The 12,588-nt window shown below is 33.0% G+C and overlaps 1 protein-coding gene and 1 long non-coding RNA gene across 8 annotated transcripts; one reads left to right on the top strand and one right to left on the bottom strand.

Annotated features, from left to right (window-relative positions):
• Positions 1–2,189: 2,189 nt before the first annotated feature.
• LOC126682400 (probable serine/threonine-protein kinase PBL28) lies at positions 2,190–6,465 on the bottom strand. 2 transcript variants are annotated; one of them, XM_050378063.1, is made up of 9 exons: positions 6,123–6,465; positions 5,746–6,010; positions 5,126–5,349; positions 4,791–5,002; positions 4,211–4,337; positions 3,864–3,935; positions 3,462–3,648; positions 3,244–3,376; positions 2,190–2,720 (listed from the first exon to the last, which is right to left on the bottom strand). In XM_050378063.1, the coding sequence occupies exons 3-9, from the start codon at positions 5,274–5,276 to the stop codon at positions 2,457–2,459; spliced, it is 1,146 nt and encodes a 381-aa protein (XP_050234020.1). In that variant the 5' UTR covers positions 5,277–5,349; positions 5,746–6,010; positions 6,123–6,465; the 3' UTR covers positions 2,190–2,456. The 2 variants fall into 2 exon arrangements, with proteins under 2 accessions (XP_050234020.1, XP_050234019.1); XM_050378062.1 differs by having other exon boundaries at positions 5,746–6,465.
• A 2,534-nt stretch (positions 6,466–8,999) lies between these two features.
• Positions 9,000–12,279, top strand: LOC126682371 (uncharacterized). Of its 6 annotated transcripts, none has more exons than XR_007641438.2 (6): positions 9,000–9,411; positions 9,522–9,592; positions 9,683–9,773; positions 9,876–9,975; positions 10,057–10,347; positions 10,994–12,279. It is a non-coding gene; the product is annotated as an uncharacterized LOC126682371 (long non-coding RNA). The 6 variants fall into 6 exon arrangements; XR_007641435.2 differs by having other exon boundaries at positions 9,001–9,411; positions 10,086–10,347; XR_007641437.2 differs by having other exon boundaries at positions 9,002–9,411; positions 9,876–10,150; positions 10,291–10,347.
• Positions 12,280–12,588: the final 309 nt, after the last annotated feature.

Here is a 12,588-nt window from a genome sequence, read left to right as displayed (position 1 = left end):
CTTTTCAAATCCTACATTTCAAATTCATGAATTTCAAATTCATTGTTTGGATAAATAAAAAAATTTAAATTCTTAATATATATAATATTTAACTAATAATTAATTTTTTATTTTCTATTTTTTAAAATTAATTTTTTTAAATAATAATTCAAATAATGTTTTTTTTACATCAAACCAAACCAATTTTTTATTAAAGAATCAAAATTTTAAAAGCAATATTTTTTTCAAAATAAATTGAACCGGTTAATTTTTTGGTTTGGTTTATATTATATTTAACTAAATTTTTTATGTTTAAAATCAAACCGAAAAATGCAATTTTTATAATTTTAAATTTATCCGAACATTTATCTTTTTATTTTTTTAAAATAAAACCAAACCAAAATTTTAAAAGAAATAATTTTTCAAAACAAACAAATTCAAAATTTTTTAAATAATTTTTAAATATTTTTAGAAATTAATGCTAATTAATTTTTTAAAATTTTCCAAAAAAAATTCCCGAAAAGGAGCTTGCTCCTCCTCTTTAGAGATATTTGCCGGCTTCCTTCGACGAAATTTTTTTTCTCAGGAAGAACCTGCTCCATCTCTTTCGAGGTATCCGCCGTCGCCCTCTGACGGATTCTATTTTTAAAAAATTTTGGAATTTTTTTTAAAAGAAAATTATAAAAATAAAAAATTTATGTCGGGGGTGGCAGCGGGTATCTCAGAATATCCTCCTCAGGAAAAAAAATTCCATCTGACGGCGGCAGCGGATACCTCGAAAGAGAAGGAGCAAGAATTTCTGGGAAATTTTTTTTGAAAAAAACATGTGGATTAAAAAAATTTGGAAAACAATTTGTCGGAAAAAAAAATTTGGAAAAAAATTTTCAAACAATATTTGTGCATTAAAAAAATTTGAAAAAAACATTGTCGAAAAAAAAATTCCGGTCGGGCGCCGACAGCGGGTACCTGAAGAGGAGGAGCCTGATCTTCCAGGAAAAAAAATTTCGGAAAAAATATGTGGATTAAAAAAAACGGAAAACATTGTCGAAAAAAAATTTCCGTTGGACGTCTTCAACGGGTACCTCGAAAGAGGAGGAACCTAATCCTTCAGGAAAAAAACTCGAAAAAAAAATTCCGAAAAAAATATGCGAATTACAAAAAGTTCGGAAAAAATTTTTCGTCGGACGGCGGCAAGTACCTCGAAAGAGGAGGAGCCTGATCCTTCAAAAAAAAATCCGGAAAAAATTACCGCCGAATAGCAGCAGGGGTATCTCGGAAAAGGAGAAACACTTTTCCTCTAGAATTGTTTCTTCGAAAAAAAAATTCGAAAAAATATTAGCCGGATAAACTTTTCAATTTTTTCTCCATTCGAATCAGGTTATAGTTGATTTTCCACTGAATTAATTCAATCGGTTAATGTTTAATATAATAAATATAAATTATTTGAAATCCATAGGTTATAGGAGTTATTTCAAATCCTCAACTTTGTATGTGTTAAAATTAACTTGGATTTGGCTCAAATCCAAATCCAACAAACTTTACAATCCAAACGGAGGATTTGGTTCAAATGCAAATCCAAATCCAAATCCACCCTTATCCAAATCCACTCTTCCTCTAGAATCAGGTTATAACTGTATTTTTACTGTAGATTTGTTGAATTGTTGCACTATTATTATGAATCTTTGGTACAAAGAAAAAGGAAAAGGTTCAATTTGCCCCTTCAACTTTTCGATCAGAGTCAATCTGCTCCATCAACCCATTTTGTCGTTTTTGAACCATTTTAGCACCAATTTTGGCTCAACTCGCCCCTTTCTTTTAGGTATTGCTTTGAAAATTCATTAATTTAGCAAACTAATTATTTGTATAATAAATCAACAAATTTTGGCCCTTGCATTTGGTATAAAATATCAATTAAGGTCAAGTTCATGGTTTTGTAAAAAATCTACTATAAAGTTAGTATTTTGGCTCGTTTTACCCTTAGATGAGGTGTCAAAAATAGTTGGAGCTTTTTATACGTATTGGAGTTGATGTTAACCAAAAATTCTTTGACAATTTAAACTGAAAGGGTAAAACGCGCCGAAATTGCCAAATTCTAAGTGTTTTTTATATCTCGAAGTCATGTTTTCAAAATTGGAAAATAGAAATCGAAAACTTGAAGAAGGAAAATTACCAGATAATGCCTGATTAATCATGAAAGGTAAATTCAGTACTACACAAATCTCAACTTTCACTTGATATTAACAACAAACAATCGATTACAATAAGAATTCGCATACATTTTTGACAAAGGGGGAAAAAATGAAAAAATAACACAGCTGTTCTTTTATACACTTAGACCAAACAGCTGAATTTCTTCTCTAACATTTCAAAAAAGAGGCAAATAAACAGATAAGAGGAACAAATACAAAATCAAAGTCAACTATAAGTAAACAAAACTCACACTCTTTTAACATTTTGGAGGCAAATAATTTGTGTTCTTATTTTGATGATTTAAATAACTGACTTCCAAGAGTCACAATTGGAGTTCCTTCACCCATGACTGTGGTTAAGGTCATCTCTTTGTCGAGTATCCGATCAAGTTCCATCACCACATAGCTCATGGCAGGTCGCCTTTCGCTCGAAGGTTCCAGGCATCGGATTATCAATTGTATGAACGCCTCCATACTTTCAGCTGTGAAGCTGGTCCCCATCCTTTGATCAACAATGCGAGAAAAGGCGCTATAGTCCTCCGTATTTTGAACCTTGATAACAGGAGATAAGAAATCAACATAAGTTTCAAATATCTCAAAATTTAACTAGTAGCTCACAATTTATGCAAAACAATGCAAAATGTTGATTCCAGTAGTTAAATTGCTTGTAATCATGCCACTTTATATTGCACGTAAACTTCTCGAATCCTATGTTTCAACATTTAATTTCCATTTTCGGTAACACTTCTAAAACTACAAAACTCTACATTTTAATCTATTCTCGTGAAAAAAGTATAGCTTTGCCATTTTTCATTTCAGCATTTCCACTTCCGTGCTACATAACATGCCGCTAATGAATGATGATTGCAATTTGCATTTGGTATGCATATGACTACCATATGCATATGTTCATGCTCATCGGAGCAGAACTTGCAATTTGTAGCTATCAAATTCCTATAACATTCATCCATGAGCATGCACTACTCTTTCCAGTTGAAGAAGAAAAATGTGTAAAATTACATGAGCTACAATAATATGCATTTTCACTGCGCTAAATAATTTACAAGTACCATACCCATTCAACCAGGTTTTGGCTGGAGTCTGAAGATGATGAATCTGTTGCTTCTCGTCCGCTTAGTAACTCAAGAAGGAAAACACCAAAACTGAATGCATCACTTTTGTCGGAAAATCGTCTGAATTCTGTCACTCTGTATACATGGATGGTAGATTAGTAAAGTGATAAACAGCATATGTGGTTAAGGGATTTAAATATGTCGAAGTTAGGAGTAATACTCTGGTGCAAGAAATATCTCATCTGCTGTGACTTGTGAAGATGGACCTGCAACATCTACTCTTCCCAAGAAATTACGAAGTCCTGCATCTGCAACCTTGGCAATAAAGTTCTCATCTACAAGAACATTGGCTGTTTTGAAATTTTTGTGCACTAAACGAGGACTCAGAGAGTGAAGATGAGCCAAACCTGCATATAATCATATATTTAAGGCATGTTGACTTCAAGATCTTTTACGAGCAAGAAAAAAGATTGTTTATTATGCCAAAAATTTGGAACTATACACATTCATTATTGACATTCAGTTTTATTTTGGGCCGAATTAGAACTTTCTTTATTTTTCAAGTAAGAGAAAAACTGATACCAGGAAAGCCAAAATGCTCACTGATTTTGCAGAGGATCACCTTTAGCTGCACCAAGGGCTATTGCCAGTCTGTGCTTGAATTCTAGCTTCCCATTCGAAAATTGACTGGGTCCTGCTCCAAAATATATGATGCCCTCAATATGCAAGAAATCAAATATCCAGGCCGTGCAGTTTGTTTACATTGAAGTTACAGCATGTTACAGAAGGACATTAATGCTTAACAACATAACACCATTTATAACGTCGCATACTAGAATTCTATCACTTGCTGTTGATCGATTAAACAAATGTCCAAATGGAGAATCCTAAGAAAAATGTACTAGATGCACCAACACTCTCAAACATCCAGCTTACACAAGTAAAATTGGTGTCAGGATAGTGAGTTACCGTACAAGTGACTGGAAACACTTCCACTAGGAACATACTCGTAGACAAGACATTGCTGACTATTTTCCTGGCAGTAGCCCAAAAGAGTCACAAGATTCCGATGCTGAATAGGTGAAAGATACCGCACCTAATAAGAAGCTTCAATCCCGTTAGATATTCTAAAATTAAGACACAAGAGTAGGAAACAAGTACAAAAAAATGGAGTGCATATGTATAGACTGGACTTTAAGAACAGACGAACAGCAAGGGAATAAAAATACACCCATGGTGCTGGGCAGAAAAGGAAGCAGCACATGCTATGCTTAGTTAAGCAGAAGTTCTAAATAGAGAAGACTAAAACTCTCAAAATAAAATTAATGTCATGTTAGTTTATACATGTTGAAAAAAATAAGAATAACTATTTTAGTATATTTAGAGTAAGAAGCTGCATTTTGCAATCCATTTCTCATGGATGTTGTTAAGCCAATTAAAACCTTCTATTGCTCTTTAGTGCAACACTAGAATTGTAATAAAAATTTATATACTTTGACGGGTATCTATCACAAAATAGAAAATTGTCATCAATGGAGGCGGTCATTACCTCATCAACAAACTCCTGACTAGATACACCAGGTCGCTTCTTGATGGCGACAAGAATCCCATCATTAAGCAAACCCTTGTAGACTTCCCCAAATTTTCCAACTCCAATCAAGTTTTTATCAGAAAAAGATTTTGTGGCTTGAGATAGTTCATCCATCTCGAAACGCCTGGCTTCTCGTAAAGAAAATTCAACCCCAACATGTCTTCCCCTTGCTGGTTATATAAGGTGAACAAAAAAAAAAACAAAGAGAAACAAAATTTTATATGATTTTCATATTTCGTACAAACTTTGTTGCTGCAAATGCCCTCTTGGGCCAAATATGAAATGCATGGTACCTTGGATAGAAGGATCTGAAGACCCTGTCTCCGAAGTTCTCGAAACACTCTTCTTGTGATATATACAGAACCATATAAGAAAGATAATTACTCCCATCAACGCCACGACTCCTGCAGCACCACCTAATACGGCTGCAAGAGTCTTTGACATTTGGTATGGGAGGCAGAGGCACTTCAACTACGAAGTGAAGTATTACTCGTATATGAAGTAATATACATCGAACCTGGATCAAAAGAATCACATAACAGGTAAACAACAAGATCAGCAAGACAGCAATATCAACATCAAAATCAAGCAACGTTCGATACATATGATTCTCATAGAATAATGAATGATTCAACATTCAAACAAGTACCTACGCAATAATAACGCAGAAATTCATAACATTTAGCAGCATATGTGATGAATACCTCAACAGATTTTCTTAGAAGTCAAATAATAGTTTTAAATAAGTGAACTACACCGAAAAGTTCAATACCAACAGGATAAAAGCAACAAAAGTAATAAAATACAATGTCCAATTACTCAAGAAATGCATACAGTTCAACTATAATATATGAACATGCTCTGAGATAATTAAGGAAAAACAGATTGCAAGTAAAAAATGAACTCATCAAACCTGTATTTCCAGAGAAAAAATGCAGCCAAACCTCCAGAATCCTCAAATTCATTTGCCAATGACAGTCTCAAGTAAGCATCCAAATACCACAGCCAACAGATTTAAAAACTCATCCACATTCCCACATTAAACAAAAAACAAAAACCAAAAATCCCTTTGTCTTAAAATTCTAAACAACTAGAGTCTAAAAAACCTGAAGAAAAACCCAGCAATGATCCAGAACGAGTCTTGAAATTACAAATGTCAAAGGAGACAAAAGATACAGCTGCAAAGAAGAAGAGAACAAGAATGAAGGGGAATGTACAAAAATGAATCAAGTGTTGTTGTGCTTTTGAATTAAATAAACGAAAATACAGACAATGCCGACAGAAAGAGACCTCGCGCCGACAACAACACTCTCATCTTATAATAACAACATCCACCAAACAAGACACTCACTAAACAAACCCACCAAATATTTACAGTTTTTTGAACTACCCTTTTTATAGTTTGATGTCTGAACTTGGAAAAGATGGTTAATTTAACAAATAGTAACTAGTTTTGAAGTGACTGTACAGGAAGAGGATGAAGATGAGCTAAAAGAGTGAGAATTGGAAATATAATTTGGTATAATTGGGTTTGTGGGCTGTAAAGCAGTATACTTGTTCTTCTTGTCTGCTACTGCAAGTTGGGGAAGGATTATTAGTGTACAGGACATTTTAGGCTGGCTCGCCTCTAAACAGATTTACTCTGCTACTATACCAAAAGTCCTTTGATTCTTTTTGTAAGTTACAATGTTACAAATTAAAGTCGCCAATGGATATATATTAGTATATCTTAGGCCTCGTTTGGTTGGTTGGCGGTAAATAGATTAGGAAAGTTGTATTTTTCGGGAAGTAGCAAATATTTTTTATTTGGTTCAATTTATACATTCTATTTTCCGGGAAGGTCGATATTTGACTTTCCTTTGACTAGGGAAGTAACTTCCCTAACAAAACCCAAGAAAGTAGAACTTTCCTGGTACTTTTGTTATATTTTCCTAATTAACCTTAACTTTTTGCTTTTTTTTTTTAAATTTATATAAAAATTATCATAGGACATTTTTGTCTTTTAATTAAAAATTAGTTTCGTACTTCCTAGAAAGTAAAAATCAAAACAAGCAATATATATTAACTTACTGAGAAGTTAACTTCCCAGGAATTATACTTCCCGGAAAGTTAACTTTCCGGAAATTGTTATAAAACGAAACAAGCGAAGCCTTAATATATGCAATACAATTTCATTCGCGCAAAGACCTAACCGAGCGTTTGCCATGTTGAAATATTTAATATAAAATAACAATAATAAAAAATTTCCTATGATATATATTCACCAATTTGTTGTAAATATAACATTCAACCGGTGCATCTCTTCAAATTCAGCACGGCTCGTTTACACCCTAATAATCATTTATTTTATTTTTGTAGTTCCGTCCATTTTATCCTACTAATTAATTCCGCCCCTTTTGATAATGTTTATATAGTAGACAATAATAAAGATAAAAAAGATGATGATGATGATGAGTGACTGAGAGATTTAAAGCTGTAGAGTTGTTATCCCCACCAGCCAGCTATGTTGACATTGCTCCAACCAATTCATTTTACATTACTTTTATTATACATATATTTAATGGATAAATAAATTAAAACTACTAAAATATTTTTGAACAAATAAAAAGAGTTGTTAAATAATCAATTTAAATATACAACTAGTCTACCGGGGCTCACAGTTAATATTATATGGCTTCTAATTATATATGGTGTAAGATATAATCAATTTAAATATTAGGGATCTAACATCCATTGTTTTAAAAGATAATTTTCTTATGAAAGCATAACTAAATTTTAATTATCTAGTCAAATAAATAGTTGAAGATAACAATATTTTCAGATTAAATATTTTGAATAGTTAATCAAGATATATTATTTTTTATTAAATTTAATTAATAAAAAGATTAAGCTTAATGATAAATGAATAAATAAACCAAGTAAAATTAATTGTCCTTTTTATTCAAATAATAACTTTATGAATAATTAGGTTTTTGAAAAATGTATTTATACATAATTTTGGCCGTACAACACCTAAATATATATATTAAGTATTCTATATGTGGACGAAGTTGCTCCGTCATTGTATTTTCGCTAGGGAAGTGTGGACGAAGTTGCTCCGTCATTGTATTTTCGCTAGGGAAGTGTGGACGAAGTTGCTCCCCTCAAACCTTGTCCATAATTTTTTTAGCCTGTCTTTTGATCATTGTTTTTTTGTTAATATTCAGAAAAATCGCAATGATGATTGCGAGAATTGGAGAATTTTGTTTGGCCTTACCTGCTGGTCCTTATGGAATCATCGCAACAAGTTCATTTTTAGCAAGGAGAGGAGCAGCTTCGAGATGATTGCCCAGTCTATTCGTCAAATGGCTCATTACACTCTCTCTGCTAAAAAATTTGTTAAGCTTTCTAATCCTGGATTACAGCCAAGAACGGAGCAGTTTGTAGGGTGGGATCCCCCCTCTCGGGGCTGGTTGAAGATCAACACCGATGGTGCTGTCCGAGGCCCAGAGAAAATAGCAACAACAGGTGGTTTAGCTCGTACAAACAGCGGAGAATGGGTTTTCGGCTTTAGCAGGAACATTGGAGCTTGTTCGGTCCTTCAAGCTGAACTTTGGGGTGCATTTGATGGATTAGAAGCGGCTTGGAACCGTGGATTTACCACATTATTTTAGAAATGGACAGCAAGCTCGGAGTAGATAGCTTGAACAACGATCACTGTAGAATTAATGCGAACTCCAGTCTCCGGAACGCTATCAAAAATTTGATTAACAGGGATTGGTCGGTTGTCGTTCGTCACACCCATGGGGAAGGTAATCGTTGCGCTGATCGCATGGCTAGTCTCGGTTTTTCTCACAATGTGGGGCTGCTGATGTATGATAGTATTCCAAATGGTCTTCAAAGCTACCTTATTTATGACAATGTTGGGGTTTCTTTTCCCCGTATGTTTAGAAGCATCTAGTGCTTTTGTTTTGGCTTTTGCCTTCTTTTTTAATAAAAAAAAAGTATTCTATATGTATTTTTAATTGGTTTAAATTATATTACACTATTTATCACTTTTTTATGACTCTTATAAAATATGTATCTCTTTCTTTATTATTATTATATATAATCATATAACAGCATCCTATGAGCATATATCTATATACTATCTTATAAAAGAGAACCCAAAAACACTGTACATTGAACAGTGTTTTTGGGTTAAATTTCCAACTCTGTCCCTTGATATTTAGCATAACTGCCTCCGTACCCTTTCCTTCAATTTTATTTTTCTAATGAAATTAGGTTTAGCGGTGGTCTTCTCTTTATCGCTGCCTCTCTACCTACGCCTCTTCTTGCAATTCATTCTCCGTCGACTTTGAAGAAGATATTTATGCTTCATCAAATCACAGATCCGTCAAGGAAGAAGACAACACAGATGGATGTTGAAAGCGATCACAGTGGTTGCTCTAACTTTAGTTCTGACTCAAACATCAGCGGCAGGCGTCGAACATGTCTTTACCGATCACGTCTCAGTTTGATCCTCTTCTATTTTCCTCGACGTGTTTGCTGTCGACCTCTCTTTTTTATCTCCCTACCTCTCTCTTTAATACCTAATCATGTATGTCTTTTAGTTTGTCTTTTACTTTTTTGTTTTTCATGAATTAGTGATGATAGAAGTACTGCTCTCAATATCTCAGACTCTATTTTAATTATCTTTTAATCTTTCAGGCTGGAATACAGTAAACTATGATTTACGACGCCACTACTATTGAGAAAGCTGATCTTCTACTGTTTAGCAGGTCATATTAGCTTCCTCCTTTGTATTTTTTTGAAGAATACCTTTTTTTTATTGTGGAAAGTGCACATAAATTAATTTATAATGTTTGTAGGCAATTGATCCAATAACATGCAAATGCCTGTACAAAATGCTTAATCGAGATGTATTTTATGAATAAATGGCACACTTCTACTGGGAAAGAGGTAATTATAAACTGATTTGGCTATTTATATACAATTTTGAGCTCAATTTGTTTAGTTTTTTTTTTTTTGGTATTGAAGTCAAATTGTATTTGATTTGCGCAGCATTTTTATATAGTGGACGATTACGAGAGATGATAAACTGAAAAATTGCTATTTTTTCAGAATCTAATGATTGTGCTAGATGATAAACTGAGGCAATCAAGTGAGTTTCTTCATTATTGATGTAATGCAATGAATATATGGTTCATTTATGGTTCAATAAAAGAATTTTGATGCATTTTAGCGTTGGTTATATGAAAATCGAATGAGCAGTTATGGAGCAGATGTGTGGATATACTGTGCATTGGCATTGATGGAAAAATTTGAATGGGCTCAAGGTTATAGAAAACATTTTTGTTTGCTTTATATGGATTATAAGAATGGTCTTGCCCGACACCCAAAATCTTTACCATATTGTTAATTGCGTTGTCCTTCATCGGAATTTTAAGAGCTTTTTTTTGATAATGTAAATTGACAGTATCATTGGTTACTTTGAATCTTTCGCAGGCTGCCGGTGCGATGTCAACAAAAATTGGTAAGTTGTGCAATCTGTTAAGCTCCTCATGCCATATGTCTAAAAGTTTGTCTTTGAGTTCTTGCCTTAATCATTATATTTCATGTGTTTTGTGGCCTGTTAGTCAGAGATTATATTTTTGGTTTTTCCCTCTTCATGTTTGGTTGTATTTGGTTGTATTGTGTATATTTAATATTTAATGCTTGTGCGAGGTATGCGTGGCTAGCATCGTTGGCAGGCAATTTTTTTTGTAATGTGAATAATTGATTAATTTTTCCAAAAACAACAAGAAGAAAGTTATATTTTTGATGTGTATGGACATTTGCATTGCTCTATGCGACTAATCTCAGTGTAATGATCTTGGAATGCATCAACTTGATGATGTGGATGAGCTCTTTTTAAAACAATGATGCTAGCCACGCATATGAAAAAAAAATCAAAAGTTTATTTCTAAAAATATTTGCAGCTTCTTTATTAGTTTACTCTTTTTGCTCCCCTCATCAATTACATTTAATTTAAGGCACGTCCTGGCATTTGTCCAATGTCACTCGCACATATTCAATCTTAACTTAGATAGAACATAGGCTTTCAATCCTTTCAGTTCTTGTGCTAAAATTCATGTTCAATTGCTTTTAAATTTATTTTTCTGTCAATTTCTTGATTGCAGAGAAGGATTACCTTTGCCTATATGGATTTTTCAATGAATAGTAGGATCAATCTGGCTGCTGAAGAGGTGCCTCCGGAACATCCATAGCCTTCTTTGGGTATTATTTTGCTAGAGATGGAATGCAAAAAAAGGATTATTGGTTGCAGTTCATAGTGATGCATGGTTGGTTGCCGTGTCCTTTTATTTTGAGGCTAGATTTGGATTTGACTAACCTGATAGGTAATTCATTTTCTCATTCGACAACTTATTTGTGTGCTACTATGCATCTGTTGAATTTTTAGTCCCTTAGGATTTTTACCATCAATAGGCATGGAGACTTTGTCATTGTTAATTTTCAGCTTTTATATGATGTCAATGTGGAAGGATAATGATTCTGAATAAGCAAATTCATTATCAGTTTTAACAAATATCACCAGGCTGTTAATTATGAGTTTTATGTTGGCTTGCGCCTCGATATGATATTTGAAGGGAAAGACTCATGAAAGAAGGTACCTCGATTTTTTGTTTTCTGATTATGTTGCCTTTTGTGTTTCTGAATTGATCATTTTTTCTGCATAAACTCATTGACTAGCAATCTATAAACCTGTTGCTGCTATCTATTTTCTTGAGCATGTGTACTAATAAATATATCCGAGGTAGCTAATTTTGGAATTGGTTTTGAATATAAAAGGTTCCCCATTCAATTTCCGGCTTTACAATTTTTATGAATATCTGCAAAACTCATACGTTATATGATGTATAAGTATCTATCGCATGAAGCTCTCCAACAAATTAAGTTGGTCTCTTGGGAGTTCTTCCTAGCGTCGTATGCTTAAATTAATGTACACTTACGAATTTGGGTTTACTTTATGGAGTTCTTTAATTTATGAATAATAGGCACAAACTGAAAAGGTTCTTGAGGAAAATACAAATTTTATTTGAGCCAGATCGTTAATAATATTTTGATGCGGCATTACTTATGATGTTTGTTTCATGTTCTTTCCATGTTTCAGAAACAAATATGCCCTTAAAAGTCTGCCAAGGCATGCAACCTGGATTCGCTTAAGTGATTTTGTCGAAGCTTTGCCTGAACTGAACTCTTTTGATTCTTAATCTGATAAGCAACAGATGTCTTAATATTATCTTCCCAATTGACCTGGATTTGACATGTTGAGATTGATTGTTTTTCAGGAGAAAGTACTAATTAGTAGTTAATAATTTTAAGCTTTTATTTATATTTTATTCCATAGGCTGTGTAAGATAATACCAATTTTATATTTAATTGTTAATTATGGATTATTACTTAATCTTTTATTACGCATTTATTATTAGATATTTGTAAATTGTGTATTATCTTTTTTAGTTGTTATACTTTAAATTTAGAAATAGTTATCCCGAAGCAACGCGAGGGTTTCGTACTAGTTTGCATATAAAGGTTGAATATAACATTAAAGAATTAAGAATTCTTTTAATATATTAAAAGGTAACGGCTATATAGATCAAAAAGTCCAAAATGGCTTGTAGTTTATTGTTAAAATTTTCACATGAAGACGTAGGATTGTTGGCCATGTTACAATATCAAATGATTGAATAAAAGTGGCCTAAGCCTATCTTTC

Source organism: Mercurialis annua, linkage group LG5 (genome assembly GCF_937616625.2).
Source record: "Mercurialis annua linkage group LG5, ddMerAnnu1.2, whole genome shotgun sequence".
NCBI classification, from domain to species: domain Eukaryota; kingdom Viridiplantae; phylum Streptophyta; class Magnoliopsida; order Malpighiales; family Euphorbiaceae; genus Mercurialis; species Mercurialis annua.
The sequence above is the reverse complement of the archived record's forward strand: the minus strand, read 5'-3'. Positions and strand labels throughout refer to the sequence as shown.